This window comes from Diuraphis noxia, unplaced genomic scaffold (genome assembly GCF_037042655.1).
Source record: "Diuraphis noxia isolate RWA-SAM2 unplaced genomic scaffold, SU_Dnox_SAM2 contig0003, whole genome shotgun sequence".
In the NCBI taxonomy this organism is placed as follows: Eukaryota; Metazoa; Arthropoda; class Insecta; order Hemiptera; family Aphididae; genus Diuraphis; species Diuraphis noxia.
The window spans coordinates 47,536,638-47,558,580 of record NW_028301713.1 but is presented as its reverse complement, the minus strand read 5'-3'; the positions used below and the strand labels follow the sequence as shown (position 1 = coordinate 47,558,580).

Sequence of the window (21,943 nt, the reverse complement as noted above, 5' to 3'; positions counted from 1 at the left end):
TATCCAATAAGTCGAAGGTTGTAAACCTATTAACTTGGTAGTTTCAGCCAAAAGGTCGATTAACCTTTGCAATTCAAGATCCTTTCCTACGTATTCGGCATTGTCAATACAACTATTCTACCTAATTATTCCCCCTTCTGCCACCTAACCTAACTAACCCTCTAAACCTTCTTACTCTCTCGCTCTCTCCCTACCCCTCTCTCTCACTCTCTCTATTTCTCTGTTTCTACCCCTCTCACTTATCCTACATCTCCCACCCTCTCTCCGACTCTCACTCCTCTCCCTCTACCTTACCCCCTTCCATTTATCCTTTCCGGTCCTTACTTACCTCCCTCTCACTCTCTTCTGCCTCTATCTCCCTTCCCTACATCACCTACCCTCTATCTGTCACCCTCTCCCCTTCCTACCTTACCCCCTTTTCACTATATGTCCCCCTCTCTTTCCCTAACCCTCTCTACCAACCCACCCCCTCTTTCTTACCACTCCTAACCTAACAGGTCATCGTACCTGATAATCGATTAAAATATTTAAATATCATTGAGGAAATTTTTTATTTTTTATAGTGACTTAATTGATAACCAAAATATTGTTATACCAGTAATTACAATACAATTAATAGAAAAATTGCAAGAAATGTTTCCTCTGATCAATAACAATATTAAAAAAAGATTTACTGAAAATAGAAAATTGCTTACCCCATTTCTGAATCAATATCTGATATAAAACTTTATCTTTGATTTCTTTAAAACACTGCATCGTTAACACATTTTATATTGCTGAATATGATATTTTATTTTCAGTGTCAAATTTTTTCTGATGAATACCATATCTGAAATTACTTGCAATTAGTAAAATTTAAATGTTCAACAATATTTTATAACCTATATGTTTTTAGCCAATTAGATATTTATAGAGTCATGTGAGAATGATTTAACTATAAAAGAATATGTAACATTTAAAAAAATTGAACCAAATAAAAATTATAATGTTATAATGAAATAGAATAAAATAACTTTACTTTAATAATAAATGATATTTCTATTTCTAAAAAATTGAGAGGTTATCGATTACTATAATATTGAATTAAGTAAATCCGTTAATTTGTGTTGTGAAAAGTTAGATGATTATAGGAAAAAACTTAAAAACCGTACGATCTTTTTTCTAAAACTAAATTTTCTGATTAGTTAAGCAATTTATTAAGGCAGTAGGTAAGTCATATATGATTGGAAATATGTCTGGGTGAATTCGGATCGCGTATTTATTAAGAAAACAGAAGGTGAACAACTTCTTAAACTTCAATCAGTCGGTACTCGATGATACCTTTAACTTAGATATTAATAACAAAATTTGTCAGCTTTTAACTCGCAAAAATGATATTATATCTATATAATTACTAAGTTATAACTTATAAGTTATAACATAAGTAAGTATCGTGGTATTGCAATAACAAATTATTACATCCTTAAATCATGTCAGTAATTATTAGATGAATGTAATTTATGAATATATCCATTTAATATATATCTTTTATGAATGTATTAATAAAAGATATATAAATAATATAATTACAAAGTATGTTGAAAACTTGTGTAGTTTTACTTGGCTGATGGTATAATGAATACATAAAATCTACTGTACGAACTTTAACTGTAATTGGTAAAATTCTAAGTCAAAAATTGACTTCTGTTGTTAAGCACAAAATTAATATTTAATATATTAACGACACTATATTTTATAGTTTAAATCTTTTTAATTGTTTAAATATATTATTATTCTGCAATCTGGATGTGTCGACCAGGGGCGTCATTTCAGGTTTTTTCGGGTGTGCGAAGTTTCTAGCAGGCCATTTTAAAATTTCACCATACCATATAAAAATAGATATACATACGTAGGTATATGTATATTATCCTGCATTCAATTATTTCCATACGTTATAGACCGGTTATTACAATTTGATTTTAATTATATAAATAATTGTGCATTCGTGGCTCGTGCATTATTTTGGGCTTCAGCAAGACGCAGCCCAATTTATTATAACATTCTAAAAGTAAGGGGTGCACCGGCACACCCTGACCCCCCCCCCCCAAATGACGCTCCTGGTGTCGACGTAGTTTGTGCGTGTATATTGAGCGCTCAAGAGAAAATACTCATCTATATCACTCAGGTAGCAGATTGACCGCCGATAAATATTAATCTCTTCGGATTAAATGTAGGCATGTAGCTGAACCATATTTATAGTTCATACGCCATATATCCAGGAACTGCTCTTCTCTTCATCTGTCTTCTTCTGTCTATATCTATCTAGTATCTTTATCTCATTCTCAACTGAAAGTAGGTATCGAGTTATTTTATAAAAATAACTTGAGCGGAATAAAATATGAGATTAAAAAATAATAATATAAAATTATGAATCGTCTCCTGCAATTAAAGCCGACTGACATCGATTGACGTTTGCCACAGATGATAGATATCGGTATACTAGCTATTATATATCGTTGAATACATTATACTATACCTACCTTAATAAGATAAATCCAGAGATATATATTGTAATACAACTTTGAAATCAAAGAGGTCTGTGTTTACGATTACCTAGTTCATTGCAATAATAATATATGTAATATAACAAAAACCAAAATTTATAATTATAACAATATACAAAATTATTATTATTAGTTTTTTTTTCTTTTGGTTGAGATGGTATTTGAATATTAGAAACACACGCATATTTTTATATCACTTTTTTATAAATTACTAAATATTAATATTATTATAGATAAATTTGGTTACCTAGTACTTTTCATGTATATATACTATATAGTATATAGCCATATAAGTATTGCTGAGTAGTAAGTACTGATTTAACATTATAAAGATATATAGTGAAATAGTGAAAACATCAAATCTGCCGTTTCGACTATAACCTACTAGTTGGTAAAAGTCAATCATGTTCTTCTATTGTTGAGCACATAATTTATAATTTTTTGATTTTAAACAATTCGAGAATATTTAAAATTTAAAATTTCTCATGTTTACTTCCGATACCTAAGTATTAATAAAAATATGCTTTCTGCATGTAAAAACCACCTCTTAAATATAAAACAAAATTCCTCATAATATATTTGTGTATTGTTAGTTTAAGAACACAAAAGTAATTTTCAAAATATTTTTGGTTTTTATTCAATAGTACTTTCACTTTACAATACACTTTGGATATTTTTAAAAACCTTATGTTATAAAATGAATAGGTAGTTTTAAAAACGTTAAATTAAAATATGAATGTTAATGATAGATAGAATGAAAAATTATAAAATTATTTATTGATTTCGAGTGATCCAAAACAGACAGGTACCCATCTCCACTATTTTATTGAAAGGCGGCAAATATATACGATAGACGTCACTTATCGATACTGAGTTATAAGTGAATTACAATAATATTTTATGAAAAAAATAAATTATAATAGCCAGTCCCGTAAAGTATTTGAGTAAAAGTATTCAAATGCTTTTTTAAGTATTGAATAACTTTTTAAATTCTTTCAGCATGAAGTATTTTGAATGGTATTGAATACTTTGGTTTTTTATTTCGAACATTTTATTTTTTATTTTTTCATTAAATTCAATACTCCGCTGCCAAGCAGTGCTTCAGTGGAGCGGGTATTTAGAGTGGGTAGAGCAACCATGACCAAAAAGAGAAGCAGTATGACCGATGAACATTTTGAAAACATTATGTTCTTAAAATTTAACAAACATTTATTCAATAAATAATAAATAAAATAAAAATTATTATAAACTTACTATGTGTTTATATTACGATAAATAATTAGAAACCTACTTTAAAAACCAAAAGTATTTGAAAAGTATTCCAAATACTTTTTTAAAGTTTTTGAGTAGTATTTGAAATACTTTTTGAAAGTATTCTTTACAGGACTGATAATAGCATAATGTATATCTTTTTTTTGGCGGAAGTGGACTTAAAATAGTTAATACTAAATTGTAGCTATATTATATTAGGTACCACGGTTTAAGATAGTAGGTATTACCTTAAATCGTGTTAGGTACCTGTATTCTGGTTGAAAATTAATGACTTATTGCCTATTATCAACTATTGCAACTTGCAACACATGCTTAGAAATAGAGATTGAAACTATCTTTTTTCATAATCGTTTTAATTAGAGGTAAAATAATATATTGAATTCATGCATCCATCACATCTAACACATTGACAAGATACACTGAAAAACTTGATTTCCCTGATTTATAAAATTATTTATCTATACGACTATATACCTAATGTTTGATAAATAACGGTGACGCTTTAATTCGCAACAATGAAAATTGTTTTTAATTATACAGGGCATAAGAGCACCGCGGTGTAATACTGTAGTATTCCAGATGTACGACACTGTTATTTATAGTTTAAATCTTTTTCATTGTTGAAATTTATTATTATTCTACGATCTGGAAGTGTCGTCGGCGCCTACGTATTTATGCGTTGAGCGCTCGGGATTAAAATACCAATCTACATCACTCGGGCAGCAGATTGGCAGCAATTATTAATATAAACACTAAAAAGTAAAATACTTAAGCACCGAAAGAATAGGTTATCAAACTTTCGAATAATGCATAAACCAACTCTTCGAGATAAATATAGCTGAGCCATAGCTAGAGTTCAGACACCATATTATTATCCTCTTAATCTGTCTTCATCTTATAAGGGTCGTGGATATCGAGTTATTTTATGAAAATAGCTTGGGCAGGATGAAATATGAAACAAAAAAATTGTAAATCGTCTCCGACAAATGCTGAGTGACGCGATAGACGTTTGCCACAGATCATATAGATGGTGTAATACATCGTCATCGATTTTCAAGTTTATCACTTTTTTGAATGATAAGATATATTTTTAATTTTTATTTCATTTTCCGAAAACAATATTATTCACAGTTTATAAATATATACAATTCTCAATTCGTAACACCGACCTCTGTGTATAGGCTATTTAGATAAAACATGATTCCATAAGATTGGTTAAATATTTAATTGCTTAAATTAAAATATATTAAATTTAATAATCGGTTATTTCAGTCTCATTCCAGACATAGGTAAATAATACCACAAAATACCAGATAAATAACATATAATGTTGAAAACTCCTAACATTTGGAAATTATCTCTTGAATGGTATTTTCATAAGAATCTGTAAATAATATATAACAAAAAAAAGGTTATGCCTATTTTTATGTACTTATAAGTTATTCTCAGAATCATTTTTTTTCTTTAAATTAATATTTAATCAATGCAATTATCTTGAATCAAGTATTTGTTTAGAATCTACAAATTTTAATTAGGAACAATTATAATCATATATTTATTACTGCACTTATGACAAAACATTTGGTCAAGACACATGATTGCTACTTGTCACATATATATAATATACATATTATATAACACATAATATAAGTATAAATATATAGTTTAAAAAAAATGTTAGTTTACACAATTAATCAAATTAAAGTTAAATTAAAACATATTTACACCACTTTTTATAAAATAATATAATAAAAGTATAAAAACACTTTTAACTAAAACTAATGAATACATATAACCAAATTAACTACGTGTTTGTTTTCTCCTTTTACTTCCTTTTGTATATCGGAACTGAACCAGAATCATGTATATATACATATATATATATATATCATTTATATCATTTATATCATTTATATACACATATATTATAAACTTAAATCTATGTTTCAGGTAACAAGGGTTCAACTTTAAATATGTGTGTACTATGGAAACTACATAAGTAGTTTTATTTATAAAAGACAGTCTTATAGGAATATGATTTATAAAATAATAATAATAATAATAATAATAAAAATAATAATAAAAAACTATAGACTATTAAATTGCACACCTGTGGAAAGAAAAGAAAAAAAGGAACTAAACCTATATTGAAAAAATACACTGGCTTTGGCATTGAGCAAGTTCAATCTGATTTTACCCATGTGCGGGTAATTCACAGGAAGTTAAAAAAATGTTCAATTAATATTGCAAAGATGGGTGAAATATTATATATATATATATATATATATATATATATATATATATATTATAAATTGAAATAAATAATAACTATTTTTAAGATTGAAAACATTTTTTTATATTTCAATAGTTTTAGAAATAGTACTATAAAATAAAAAAAGTGTTAAGATTATACTTAAGCAACTTGTCATGGTTTAATTATATTTTAAAAATAATGAAACTATTGCTTTGTAAATTTTTAGAAAAGTGTCTGCTGTTCTTTATTTACAACTACCATAATGGTCAATAATTATTTAATTTAATATTAAAATAAAATATGATTTAAAAAAAATAAAAAGTACGAACTGTTTAGAGTGTATGTATACTTAAAGAAAATCAAACACATTTTAATATTATTGGTAAAACATATTTAAATGTGTATAAGTATGTATGTAATATATGTTACATACAAAACATAGTTGTGTGATTAATCAATAAAATTAATTTGTATATACATAACATAGACCCATCTCTGCATATTTGACACAACAATTAGGAACTATATAAATATAAAAACAAAATATACCATATAAAAGAGAAAAAAAAGTTTGATCTAAAAAATTACTTCTATTAAAAAAAAAATATATATAATAATAATAATAATAAAATTACGGTCAGCATATAGTGGTATTTATACCATTACCATTATGTATGGACATATATCCGTTAGGTGGCCTTTTACATACAAAATTTTCAATATGTAACCGTTGCAACTCATTATCTGAATCTTCTTCATCATCATCATCTTCTTCCAGATCTGCTTTTGGTGCTAACCGTTCAACAGGCAATGACGACCCTCCCCAATAATGTGCTTGATTTTCTAATGCTGTCGTAATCTGGTCTCGTTCAATTTGTTTACGCTCTCTCTCCAAAGACTCTGTTTCTGTGATACCATTTTCAGACACATCAAGTCGTTGTGTTTCAGACTGTAATTCATTATGATAAAAGGATGTTTTTGCAAAATCTGGACGAGCACATGGCAAGAACATTTTCACTATTTCTGCAAATGTAGGACGTTCTGAAGCTTTAAAACGCCAACAAAGTTTCATACAATCATATATAATATCAGGACAGTTGTCTGGCTTTTCCATAATACCGCCACTACTAACATAAGATATGACATTCTTGTCATTCTCGCCCTAAAACATTACCCAAACATTAATAATTAAAAAATAAAAATCATTACCTTGATATATTTACCCTATATGGTTGAGCCGCTAACGTCACCATTTCCCATAACACTATACCATAACTCCAGACATCAGAAAAACAAGTAAAAAGACCAGACTGAAGGCTTTCTGGAGCCATCCATCGGATTGGCATCATACCTTCAGAATCTGAAATTCAATTTACATTTCAATAAAATTATGAAAACGATTAATCAACTATAATAAACATTTACCTTTTCTATAATAATCTGTCTGATAAATATCTCTTGTAAGACCAAAGTCTCCAATTTTAACTATGTTGTTATCACTAACCATACAATTTCTAGCAGCTAAATCTCTATGAACATATTTTTTGAATGAAAGGTATGACATTCCATCGGCAATCTCAATAGCCATACGTAAATTATCCTATAAAAAATATAGTAAATATTAACTTATTCATTGCATAATTTATGAAAATAAAAATAATTATAATTATATATCCCTAAAATTTAAATACCCTTAACGTTGGAGGTTTAAGAGAAGGATCAGTTGTCATTTCTGGACGATGTTTAAGCAAATATGACTTGAGATCACCCTGAGGCATTAATTCCATTAAAACAAATGCTGGTTGACCTTGTGATACAACACCATATAAGCGAACAACATGAGCTGAACAAAATTCCCTGTGCAATGATACTTTTTAATAATAATACATTTAAAAAAAATAATAATAATAACAAATAGCATATTTACTGCTTTATTTTGTACAGTTGATATAAAAAATTAGTAAATGTTTAAACTTACTTCATAACATTAGCTTCTGAAAGAAAATCATGTCGAACCATCATATTATTATTTTCAGTAACTGTCTTAATTGCACATGGAACAATTTCATTCTCTTTCTTCTTCCATTTACCACGATACACCATGCCAAAAGAACCCCGACCCAGCGGCTCTAAAACTTCAACATCGTCACGAGGAATTTCCCATTCATCAGTTTGATAATCTACAGAACAAACATCAGTGATTAAAACTATATAAAAACATGTATTATTAAATAATTTATAATTAAAAATTAATCTCACCACAACTAACATAATCTGGATTACATGTGACAAATAATCTTGTTGAAGCCAATTTGTTTTTATAATAACGATGTAAAACATAGAATATCAATATAATTACAGCTCCAATCATTCCAATAACCATAAATATAATAAACAACAATTGAGGAGTGGTAATCGAAAGCGCCTCCTTAAATATGAAATGAATAATCAATAATAAATAATAAATAATCCAAATAAATACTTACAGGAATTAAAAAATAGTTATATTGTGTAAATTCCCCATAATCTGCTAATGATCTCGCACGTAATCGAAAACTATAATTTCCAGGTGCTACATTTGATAAAGTATGTGAGAAGTCAGAATTCTGATACTGTTGTCTGGTTATACAAACAACAGGTGGATTAAGCTATCAAAAACAAATTAATACATTTCAATTTTATTATAAAGTTAATACATTTATAAATTATATTAATATTACATGATCTCCAACTTTTTTGTATTCTAACTGATAGCTAACAATAGGTCCATTTGAAACTTCAGGCTCTTTCCAAAATATTTTAATTGAGCCAGGGCTGGTAGTATTTGCGTTAACAGCTTTAACAGTTAATGGATCAATTCTATCAGCAGATTCTAAAATTAAAAACAATTTAAAGTAGCTTTATCAAACCTTCACTAATTTATTAACATAATATGAATCACCTAACAAAGATTTTATAGAATCAAAACAATATAAACAACAGTTTATAAGTCTAAACATAGGAATAAAAGTATAAAACATTTAAAAACCAATAATATAAATTAGTTTACCTTTTTTGCTTGTTTGAGCTGTTGTCATTGCTTTTTGAATACTACAATTACTAATGTTTTGATTAGGCTCTTTATTTTCATTTTGTAACCACTCTCTACACACATATAATTCAATATTATAACTAGTAAAATGAGTTAAATTTTCATGCAATGTAAAAGTCAACTGATTACTAGGAACTATTATTTTCTTATTTTCGTCTAAAAAAAAAATATATATATCAATTAATTAACACTAAAATAATAATATTAAAATAAAATCTACATACTTTCCAAATTTTTATCTACATCAGATAAAAGATTGATTCTTGAAATTGTACTATTTGGAAACTCTTGCGGATCAAAATTTGATACATCTCGTTTTTTCTTCGGTAAAGTATCACTTTTAGGGTTATTACTTTAAAAATTAAATATTAAACACATTAAAATAATAAAAAAAAGAAAGAGTGGATCGTTGTTGTACAATAAGAGCCAAGTAAACCTTGTCATTGTAATAAATAACTTAAATTTGAATTCAATGATAAATTAATGTATAGAAAATACAATTTTAAACTGAGATAGTCGATAGCCTATATTACTATTTACTGAATATTTAAAATTATCATACATTATAAAATTTATACTACTAATAAGCAATTGCTATAAAAAATTATTATAGTAATTTATTTTACTATATGTAATTATACTGTATAAATTATAATTAAGTATTAGCTTTTAGAGTACACTACATATGCGTTTGTTGTCTCTATCTTACAAATAAATGACAGAGCAAATTTGTATTTACTTGTTTCAATAGTGTGTTATTTTTGATATTAGAGTGAATTGACCAATTAACAAACTTTATATTAAGAACATTATCTGTGCTTAATCATAGTTTTTTAAATCGATATTTAAACTATCAAACAAGCCATAAACATTTTACACTTAAAATAATTCACATACCCATAAGGCCATAACTATCTTGAAAATTAAAATATCTAAAAAAAATGACGACGTTTTTACACACATAATGTTCTTACCAAAAAGTTTGATAATAAGACTAATCACCCTAATATAAAAACTAATAGCAATAATAGCACACTATCAGAATTAACAAACAACAACTTGCTATATCATATGTGCATAGGAAGGAGATGACAAATTCATGGGTAGCATCCTGTTAAAAAGAATTATCTATTTTAAGTCATTTTGTATAATAAAATATAATAAAATGCAGAAACATTTATGATCTCTACAATTATTATTGTATATTGATTGTTGAATTACAGCAAAATAATTAAATTAGATATCAATATGTTTTATATAAATATTCAGTTTTGTTAATACTTTAAATTCAAATGTCTATAAGAAAAAAATTATGCTAATATATTATTTGGAACAGTAAAAACTACTTTATAGAAACCTTGTGTTTCAAGACTAAGCTATTAAAATTGAAAAATTTTAATCACAAAACAGTTTTAAATTTAAACTTTGATGAATCTTATCAAAATTTAACTTCAATCACCTATAATAACAATTTTCGATTTTAAGTGAATTAGGTTATAACAATTTATGAAGAATATTGTATTACATTTGCAAGCTTTTTGACAGACTGGTTTTAAAAATATCAGAAATTTTAAATATCTGTAATTAGCTTTAGAAAGGCCAAACCATTTAGTGAATTATATAATGTTTACAGAGTGATAATATATTAGGTAAAAATTTGAAACATTTATGGTTATTTGCTTTTGGAAGTACAAAAAAATAATAAAATTGATCAAGTCAAATTATAGTTTTCTAATTAAAAAAAATATATTAACATTTATATTTCCTCAACCCTCTTAAAAAAGTACTAACTAGATTAACTTTTCATTTCAAAATAATACATTGTGAAGTCAATAAATTCATCAATAGCGGAATAAAGCTTATCTTAAATAATTATACATACGTTTTAACATATAAAATGTTTTGCAAGTTATTTTCAAATTCTATCATAATTTGGATTTGTTGTTCATCCTTGATTTTAGATTGTTTTTTTTCTGGTTGATCTGTACAATTACAATTTTCTTTCTGATCATTATTAGTCATTTCATTTTTAGTACCAGAATAACTGTCAGAAAATTCATTCACATTTGGACCTAAATAAATATTAAATTATAACAACATAAAAAAAGTTAATTATAACATAAATTTAAATGAAAAAATACATACTATTCTGGCAGTAATCCCTTTTCAATAAAGAATCCCCAGATATGTTAATTGATGTATATTTAATGATGTAGTGTTGAAGTTCACCATTGGGTTCAGCAGGAGGCATCCATTCAATGCTTATACTATCAGCAGTTACAGATTTTACACGAAGATTTTGTGGAGGACTTGGAGCTGTAAGATGTAAAGTTTTTTGTTTAAAAAAATTTTAAATGATTGTGTATATTTAAATATTATACATTTAAATAAACGATAAAAAAAAAAAAAATTAAAAAGTAATAAAATACAAAAAACCTACTTCCTGGCATTGTGCGAAAGTAATTTATATCACTTTGTGCACCATTAGATTCTGAAGCCATTGTATACGTTTTCACATAATATGCATACTGTGTATAAGGTTTCAGTCCTGTTATAAGAGCAACTAAATCATCAGTAGTTATTTCTGTTGATTCCACATCATCAGTTTTCCATCTGAATAATAAATCAAGGACTTATTTTAATCATGTTTTTAAAATGTTTAACTTCTATTTTTATTCCATTTAAAGTTTTATATTTACCCATCTCCACCACAAGCATCACGACCATCATACAAAGAAACATTTTTATATGGTGCTTCTAAATAATAAACTACATATCCTAACAATGTACGAGTGTCATAATGTTCAAAAGGTGACCATTTCAGTAAAACCGAATTTGAAAGTACAACTTCTGTTGATACGTTCAGTTTTTGAACTGTACCTGGAATCATAAATTATTATTTTTTTTTTTAAGTTTAAAAATTTGATGAATAAATTATTACAAGCCATTTTATCGCCATTTGAATTGGGTGCCACTTCAAGATCATCAACATTTTTAAATCTGTCACCTAAATTAGTTTGTAATTGCTTTATCCTATAAATACAAAGCTTTGGATTGAAATGGAAAAATATTTGTCCCCGTTCAATTCGTAATTCACCATCAGGTTTGCGAGTACTCCAATCCCAAAGTTCAACTAAATTTTGATTGTCTAATACAACTAATGCATACCTTTAATTTGAAAATAATTTAAAGGTTAAATTTAAACTTAGAAAGGTACCTAGTACCTACAAATTAAATTAAATTTAATATTTACTTTGAACTTTCTAATATTTCTCCTCTGATGACATGTAATTTTCTTAAAAAAGTTAATGATACCAATGGAAATGATCTAACCACTTTTAAGTAGCCAGTAATTTCTTCAATCATACTTAAGCTTTCTTCTAATTCTTTAACGATGTTCACTAAAATAGACACATACATAATAAAATAATTACTAACTACACAAGAAACATAGTTAGTCTTAATATTATATTAAATTATTAAATTATTCTAGGTTATTAATCAGTATATTAGATACTCTATGATACTCTATAAATATATAATCATTTATTTGTATGTTTATAAAATTAATGTATGGGATAATAATTCATAATTATCTGAGCAACAACGTTGTACTTAAATTTCACTTTTAATATCCTATAAAATAATACTTTGTGATAAGGAATTTCATTCAAAATTACAAAAAAAAAAAAGTATTGTAATACTTAACACTTGAAACATTAAGAAGTTAAGGAGGTTTTCTATTATCATTCATTTATACTTACTACCACCACGTATTTGTATTTCTAACGATCCGTTTATAATAACACATCCTTTTAATTTTTGTGCAGACTGTATACTTTCTACATTAGCTGCAATGCAAACTTTACGACATGGTCCTATAATAATATCAAACATAAACAATAAGTCAATGATTTAAATTCATAATTAATCAAACTTTACCAGAACATTTTTGACATTTAAATACTTTTCCATAAACATTTTCAGTAGGAACTTCCTCAAACCCAGGAGGACATTCCATTACACAAGATTTATTATTAAATGGCTTCCATGATTGTAGTTGTAACCCATTTTGTATATCTCTTGATCGTGGCATGCGATAACAATCACGTTCCAAAATACAACGCCGGTTTTGATACTATAAAATAAAAATTTTGATTAAAAATCAATCTTATGGTTAATATTACAATCATTTACTATCAATGTTTCAGCTGGACATTCTTTCACACAATCTCGATCATCTGCTAAATACTTGCAAGCAAAACAATCGTTATGTTTAGGCCCACTACAACCGCCAAGACACTGTTCATGACAACATGTGCCATCTTCAGTACAACTAAGATTACCACATTCCGGTGGACAAACTAAAAATATTAATTTTAATTATTACATATAAAAAAAAGATTTAATTATATAACTTTACTTCTTTGACAATGTTCAGTATTCCAACACAATGGTTCATTAGTGTGATTAGAAACAGAACAACCTACATCATTTGTCCATGGACACACAGGACAAGCATTTACAGGACGATTATCCTAATAATATTAAAAATTTTAGGTATTAAGTTATCATTATTCTTGTAATCCATTGACTTACATATATATCATGCGATTCTTTTCCAGATGGCGCAATTCTTATCCAGTCAATAGTTTGTGTAAAACATAGCATTGGGTTTTTAGTGATGTAAACAGCTCCTCTTACAACATCCATTAAGTTGTACAAACCCAATTCTTGCAAATGCACCATTTCATAAATTGCAATAGCATACGACATAAATAAGTCTTGTCCTCGAATCACAGACAGATTAGGGAAGAGTTTAGCAAGTGATTTTAAACCATTTACACGATATAATAATAAATAACCAGTGATTTCTCGTAATTCGGGGAATGATAACGATTCATAACTTGTTTCATTTGCGTTGTCGATTAAAACTATTTGAAGAAATCCTTCAATAATTCTACAACCACGAAGAGCATTCAGATTTTCAGCTTTATTTCTGATATCTTTACTTTGACATACTAAAAAATATATATATATATATATATCATAATATTTATAGTTCAAAGTAAAATTACAAAACTTACTTCTCCCAGATGACAAGTGCACTCCACTATTATTTGTAGGTTGAGTGACTATTGGAGGTAAACTTGTAATTTGTGTCTGGTGTTCATCAGATGCTTGACTGACACTAAGAACAGCAATGCACCATAGGGCTATACATAGAAAGTCAGACTTCCAGACAGATTTTGAGGCTATAAGCCATGGTTTTCTGTAATGTTTTGAATTGACTTTGGAAAATTTAGTTGAAGTTGAAGGTCTTGAAAAGTTATAATGTCCATAGTAAATATTGGAAGAAAAATTCCCACATAATCGACATCCACCCAAACCAGGGCAGCTGTCACGTAAACAACGTATTTTGTCACACTCTCCACACATTATAACAAAATGTTTTTACATAGTTAATCTGAAAAATATTATTAAAAAAATATTAAATATAAACTATATACATAATAGGTATGATATAATTTTTGTTTTTGACTAAATGGAACAAGCTTGATAAGTACAATGTAAAAAAAAAAATAATAATACGTTTAATGGTTAAAATATTCTCAGTGGAATGTGATAAGATAAAAAAAAAAACAAGTTTCTGTAATAAATAAACAGGATATTTTATATTTTATCATTTTTATTGGTAATGAACTCAGAAAAATAATAAATAGAATTAATAATGTTTCTACTTGCTTTTAGTATTCTATGATAAATTTTTTTGTAAACTACCTCATCATTTAATTAAACACACTAAATGCATATGTTAGTTATAGACACCTATATATTATATATTAAAGCCTTAAAGGTAATTGTTTTTAAATAGTAATAAATAGTATGTACTAAGTTTGAATAGAATGTGATAACTGATATTGATTCATGTTTGAATGATAAGTATACATTTTTAGATTAGATATTTAATTTACAAATAATATAATCTAAAATCTAAATAATACCTACACAACATGAGGAGCAACATTTAATTTTGATATTAGATGATAGTTACTATTATTTTCATAATTTTTTTTGTAAAATATACAATTTAAATTATAAGGTAATTTGCTTAACATCTAATTTAAATTTTAAATACTATTAGTAATTTACTTTAAACCAATAATTTTATGATTTATCTATTATAAAACTTTTATAAAAATAAATAAGCCCTTTGGTACTTCTGGTAGGTACTAAGTTTAAAAACTTAAAAATATATAACATGTAATAAATATGTGATGAGCTAATGAATCATTACAAGAGTAGAAGTCAAAACAACATTTATTAAGGATTAACCTATTAGTCATAAATATATAAATAAAAACATGACGAATGTCAGTTCCTTTAAGTGTTGGTGTTTTTGAGATATATAGGTACAAGACAACAGTCATTATACATTTATCAAAAATTAAAACAATTATAAATATATAATAAACAAACTACCTATATTAATGTACAGTCTATTAACCTGGTATATTTTAACTTGGTACAGTTTAAATTAAATACAATGATTCATCTGTCAATATAAAATTAGAATTATTTGCATAGCCTGCCATGACATACTAAATGAAATTATATCAGTTGGCTAGTTTCAATTTACATTTTTTAATTTCATGATAAACTTGGGTGTTTCTTTCCTGTGGGGACCACCTTAATATAGATTTGCCATTCGTCCCGATTTTAAAAACATGTCACAGTGTACCGAGCCACCGTTAATTTTGTCCCTGTCTATGGAAGCCAAGAGAAAATAACTTTAATCTTGTATTATTTAATAATAAAATATAGAATAATATTATTTGTAGTATTTGGGTTAAACATGTAATGAATTTTATTTAAAAATTCAAAATAATAAAGTTGTATTGAAAAATATGCATTCAACAGAAAAGTATCAATACTAGCTTATTACTAATAATTAATAAATGCATGTAGTATATGTAAAAACTTGTATTGGTTAATATATTTTTCAATAAAATAACAAATATTAATAATTTCCATATAATTATACAAAAAAAAAATTATTTAATATGATGTCCCGATTAGGTGATTTTAAGATCTGGCAACTCTACCTTAATGGTTAAGATCTTAAAAATACCAATCTAGCTACTTAATAAAATGAACAGCCATAATAAATATAATCTATCTACTAAAAAAAAAAAAAACAAGAACAAACTGACAAATTGATCAAAACTATTTTCATCCGCACTAGTTTATTATGATGAATTATAAAAATTTATAAGGAATTTGAATAAAAAAAAACAATGAGAAAACAATATCAACTTAATATCCTAGGTACAGATCTATATAAACTATTTAATATTATAAGGTAATTCTAAAGTATGTAATTAGATCATATAATAGAATTTTATATCAAAGATTTTTCATTGGAACCCAAAAGCTATAATAGATATTTATAAAGTAAATCCAATCCTAAGCCTAACTCACGATTTTTTCAAAGAATGTATAATTTTATCATGGAAAAACAATCTAACTCATTTCTTGATACTTGATATAGAACTATTTTCCAAATATGCTCAACCATCGTCCATGGTTTAATAACCTTAATCTTCCTAGATAATGCTTAACCTTTTTATCCAATCTAAACCATACTTTTCTCTTATTCCTATACATTTTAATTCATATTTCTTAAACTTTTTTATCCGTGGAACCTTTTTTGATGTCCACTTTTATCGTGGAACCCCTACTTCTTTTTACCTTTCTAGTTTTTTTTAGGATTATTTGTAAATAAATTATAATATTAAGTAGAAGTATAGATTATTGAATATATAGAGTTAGCTGATAGATTATTCCATATGGCTTATACATTATTATTTAACATATAAATATTATTTTCCATAATGGATATTTTAAAGTAATTTTCTTGAACATTTAAAAAAAATTACTTAAGCTTCGCGGAACCCTGAAGTGATCTACGCGGAACCCCAAGGTTACGCGTAACAGTTTAAGAAACGCTTTTTTAATACAATAACTCCATCTCTACACATTCCATAAATGTAATACAAACTTTGAAATTCTCCATCTTCTATTTAACTACCATTAATATTAAATAGTCACTATAATTTTTTTCTCTTTTAAAATCTTTTAATATCCCCATTAAAATTAAGTAATAACCAGCAGGAGAGGAGAATAGTAATTAAAACTTCTCTTTTAAAATGGAATACTGATTTCCTATGTAGGTATACCTAACGATAATATTTCTTAATAAAAAAAATGTAAATGTAAAGTACAGTTTTTATTTTTTTACATATCCATAATATGAGGGAGAATATGTACTTATTGTACACGGTTCAAATTTTTGTTAAAATAATTGAAATTTTGTTCCTAATGTCAACATGCATATAAGTACAATTATACATCACTACATCAAGTAAATAATATTTTGGAGGTCCTACTTGATTAAAACCTAATAAACATTTTTATATTATAAATATATATACATATATACTATAAATATATATTAAAAAACATTCTATAAACAGAAACTTTTATAGTACCTGAGGGTTTGTACATTTTAACTAATAAGATTTCTGAATGAAAAGTAAAACAATCTAGCCACATATACAACTGAACAAACAATATAAATAAATAACTGGCAATTATAAAGTACCAAACTAGTTAAAATTCTTTAATAGTCAATAAATTATTATTTTAAGTAATTTAAAAAAATATACATACATAACCAATATAATACTTAGTATACCTATCTTATGTTTATTCTTATTAATCTAATCAAAAATAAGGAATTAATATTAACAGTAATGTACCTAATAAGGTGCCGTATTACAATCATAGTTTAAACCTCGGTTATGCTTAACACACTGATTTTACCGCCCGAAATCCGCGGTTAACCCTAGTTAAATTATTGTAAAACAGGCCCTAAATGTTTTACGATTTTTTTTTTTTATCAAAATAATACTCAAGCATTAGGTACAGACTACCAAAGACTACTAAATAAATTTTTTTTTTATGTACCTACATTGTCAATGTTAAAAACACATAACAGTCTTAAGGTCTACACAAATAAGGAAAAATTTTTGGTCGCAAAACAAATACCAACTTATTTCATTAATTGTTTAAAATAGAACTAGATCCAAACAAACATTGCAAACAGTATAAAACTAATATTGAATACACAGGAAAATGTGAAATGACTAACAAGAGAGACAACCAATTCAATAATAAACTGCACTTATGTAATATGGTTAAATAGTGATAAACAAATTAAAATGTTCTTAAAATATGAATCTAGTTTTTGAATACAAATTGATAAATTGTCAGAAACTGAAAAAAACAGAAATGTAGCGCGGAAGAATTCTTTCATAATAACATCAATGATCACTTACGTATAAATCGACAAATAGACATGATCGGGAATAAAACACACACGTACTGCACACTAATGTAAATTGGATAAGGTACTTCTATATGAGCAATAACTGTGTCCACAACGGTGGATAGTCAAGAAATTGCAAATACAGACAAACCGTAAGTAAGACTGATTGAAAAGTAGTAGCACACTTGATTCACAATTATTGAAACTTCACGAACTCAATGATTAATAATAATAGTTGATTGCAAGTAGTAGTAATAGTTGTAGTATTAACTATAATAGTAAATATGTAAAATAGTAGGTACACACTACACACAGTAAATTTCTTATCAGTGCTGATAATTTTGTACCGACTACTTATCACGATAAACTTCGCGAAGAAAAAAAAATGTTTCCGACACTATTTTGTTTATTTCGATCCAAAAATTCAGCGATTTATTTCGTCGGAACGGAATTTCCTTCTGTACTACTTAACACTTTCATAATATTAATTGATTTCGTTAATTTTTTAACAACCGTAACACCAATATCAGTCTTCAAGCGCTAAACGACGCCTAACGTAGGGTAGCGTTGATGGCACAAACACACAACAAATATTTGACCAACTCCACCAATGTCGTTTGTTATTAATGTTAAATTGTCGGTTTTTTTTATTTTTTATTATAGATTTCGACGTTCGACTACACACTTACACACACATACATATCTATGTAGCTGTGTATGACCTATACGTCCGACGCCCGTCTTACATAATATTATTATTATTAACTAGGTACCTAATAATATTAACTAGGTACCAAATAATATTATTTACCATAATAATTAGGTACTATTGCATCTATTGCATCCTACAACCGATGTGTGAAGGTAGATAGTTTTTATACGACGATAAAATAACGTGTGTACCGTATCCGAGTAGCGAGTACATATTACCTCCTAAATCCGTGTTGTTGTGACGCATTATCCGTCGTTCAAATGTTGGGACAACGGCGGCGGCGGGGCGCGAGCACACACTTGTTTTTTCGTTTAGATCAGAAAAACACTCGACTCGACTCGGCGGTAGAGAAAAACAACAACGACGTCAACGACGACGACTTACAATAATAATATTATTGAAATAACGATAATATTATATATTATATTTATTACACTGACACGCACACGAATTGTATTATAACACTTATTTTTTGACCACTTTTCGCCCTAACACTGCAATTTTTGAGGTTCGCATGCGATAATATAATATTTTAATATTATTAAGTACACCGAATGCGCAACACCACTATAATACGACGAACTGCATTTATTTACCGTCGACACGATCGTTGCTTATATAATATCACGATAAATCGGAACAAATGATACTATGTCATTAATCGATCGCGAAAACTGAGCATAAACTGAGCAACGTTAGAATATTACCCTCAGCGGAGGACGTTTTTAACAGAAAAATGCGCACAGCAAGCGCGTCGCTCCGCCATTGTCAACACAACACGCACCGCGGAGAAAAGGTCAATGACACCGAAGCCCGATGCGATCAAAACAACGCGAAATAATATCATAACGGAAAAACCCGGATTCGTCAACACAGACACACGTGAACGCGATTTTATAATATTTAATGTTATTTATTTTTTTACGAACGGTTAATATTATAATATTATAATTATAATTATTTATAATGAGAAAAACAATTAATAGTGATAATAATAATACAATACTTAATAATACACCGAGTACGATATTAATGTGATGTCTGTGGCTTTTCGTTATTACCTAAAATAGTGTTTTCGTTGGGTTAAGTCGTATACCCGTATGCGACAAATTAATATTAATAATATATTTAATATTATTATCACTTGAGATATTGTGATTGTATAGTGTATATTATGGTGTACGGGTAAAACGCAACTACGGACTTATAGTACGGCGACGACGACGATGACGGCGGCGACGTGACACGACCGACCGTTCACGAAATCGATGTTTATTTTATTATTATTATAATGCACTCGGCTGTTTTAATGAATGAGGATATATCAGATACTATACGCCGCGATGTAGGTAATAATAATATACTCGCTACGTTTATAGTTTTATATACAATTACCATACGCCATGCGTATGTCACGTTTTTTTTTCTCTTCTCTTTAATATTATTATTATTATTATTATTGCTGTTCTTATATTTGCACACACTATTTTATTATACTGTATTATTATGAACTATAGTACTATAGCCGTTGGCGTCAACTACAGTCGTATGCAATTATAATAATATTACGAAAATACGTAAATATCACGTAGATATATATTATACTTTTATATAATATTATTCGAATTCGTAAATTACTAATCTTATAATACAATACATAAATAAGTATCTTATATACAATGATACAATATAAATATCAGATGTAATATAAACCTTATATATCGTGTCGATTATCGATATCGTACATTTGTACGTGAAATCACACTCTTTCGCAGCGCGGAAAAATATGCAACAGCAATAACAAAAACGGACGTACGGATTTTGCGATGCACTCCGCACTCGGACGCGACTTCGGAAAGTGTAATAAATATGTTTAATTACAATGGTAGGAACGTTATATTTTTAATAACATTGTTTTTAAAAATATCGTACCATGTTGTTACGCCTACGCGTTACGACAGCGACAATAATAATAACATAAAGTACAACTATAATATAATATTATAGGACGCCGCATATAGATAGACGTCGCAGACAAGAAGTGCGATGTGCTTCGCGCGCGTACACACACACAACTATAAAATAGTAAAATACAACGCAGTCGTTCCTCAGCGAATGCGCAATAAACACTCGCTCAGTGCTCACGCAAACACGCACACCGCGACGGTCGGCGGCGGCGGCGGCGGCGTCGGCGTCGACACTCGACACGGACGTCAGACCAGACAAAACAACATACACCGGCCTACCCCTCACTCCCCGACCGTCAATCGCCGCAGTCCCCACCATCGTTGCCGGGGCAGTGTTGTTGTTATTTACATCCTCAGCGGCGGCGTCGGAAATCGGACACGGAATGGGGTTATGGGGAAAATATGTGAAACCGTGCTCTAGATTACGGGGCGACGGGCGTGCTGCAAGTAAGTAGTCGTCACGGCCCACGCAGCCGCCGCAAACGGTAGAATTTAATACGACTCATGTACGCGTTTTTACGGCCGTACAGGCATCAACTGCTGCCCGGGGATCGATGCATCGGCCCGCAGTCGATTATATAATGAAATTAATGCATAAAATGTGCTATTATAATGATATTATGACTATACTATAAATTGGTCAGTTGTACGAGAATCGTTTTTTCGAAAACGAATCGAATCTTGACCAAAAGTGAATAAGTCATTACTCGAAA

General features: G+C 28.0%; 1 protein-coding gene and 1 long non-coding RNA gene across 6 annotated transcripts in view; one reads left to right on the top strand and one right to left on the bottom strand.

Moving 5' to 3' along the window:
• Positions 1-5,321: 5,321 nt before the first annotated feature.
• Positions 5,322-21,164, bottom strand: LOC107170340 (insulin-like receptor). Of its 4 annotated transcripts, none has more exons than XM_015520432.2 (23): positions 20,977-21,164; positions 14,248-14,627; positions 13,760-14,181; positions 13,584-13,698; positions 13,358-13,524; positions 13,103-13,298; positions 12,925-13,038; positions 12,414-12,561; positions 12,102-12,328; positions 11,860-12,040; positions 11,601-11,773; positions 11,306-11,476; positions 11,043-11,232; positions 9,385-9,512; positions 9,119-9,316; positions 8,790-8,941; positions 8,556-8,717; positions 8,329-8,497; positions 8,048-8,249; positions 7,761-7,926; positions 7,495-7,669; positions 7,293-7,429; positions 5,322-7,231 (listed from the first exon to the last, which is right to left on the bottom strand). In XM_015520432.2, the coding sequence occupies exons 2-23, from the start codon at positions 14,597-14,599 to the stop codon at positions 6,707-6,709; spliced, it is 4,470 nt and encodes a 1,489-aa protein (XP_015375918.2). In that variant the 5' UTR covers positions 14,600-14,627; positions 20,977-21,164; the 3' UTR covers positions 5,322-6,706. The 4 variants fall into 4 exon arrangements, with proteins under 4 accessions (XP_015375918.2, XP_015375915.2, XP_015375917.2 ...); XM_015520429.2 differs by lacking the exon at positions 20,977-21,164 and adding an exon at positions 19,482-19,653; XM_015520431.2 differs by lacking the exon at positions 20,977-21,164 and adding an exon at positions 19,363-19,497.
• LOC149057464 (uncharacterized) overlaps positions 20,311-21,943 on the top strand; it is a 14,631-nt gene continuing 12,998 nt past the window's right edge. The window contains exon 1 of one of the 2 annotated variants that reach the window (XR_016190762.1): positions 20,311-20,612. This is a non-coding gene — a long non-coding RNA (uncharacterized LOC149057464). Of the gene's footprint in view, positions 20,613-21,476; positions 21,678-21,943 lie in introns of those variants that run through there. The other variant, XR_016190761.1, reaches the window with a different exon arrangement.

What these genes read in the sequence shown, in the direction of transcription:
- LOC107170340 (XM_015520432.2), bottom strand. Translation starts at nt 14,599, where the DNA reads ATGTGTGGAGAGTGTGACAAAATACGTTGTTTACGTGACAGCTGCCCT. An exon ending in TAAATGTCAAAAATGTTCTG is followed by an intron (nt 13,039 to 13,102) that starts GTAAAGTTTGAT and finishes ATATTATTATAG; the next exon opens with GACCATGTCGTAAAGTTTGC. An exon ending in TCCAGATTATGTTAGTTGTG is followed by an intron (nt 8,250 to 8,328) that starts GTGAGATTAATT and finishes TTTGTTCTGTAG; the next exon opens with ATTATCAAACTGATGAATGG.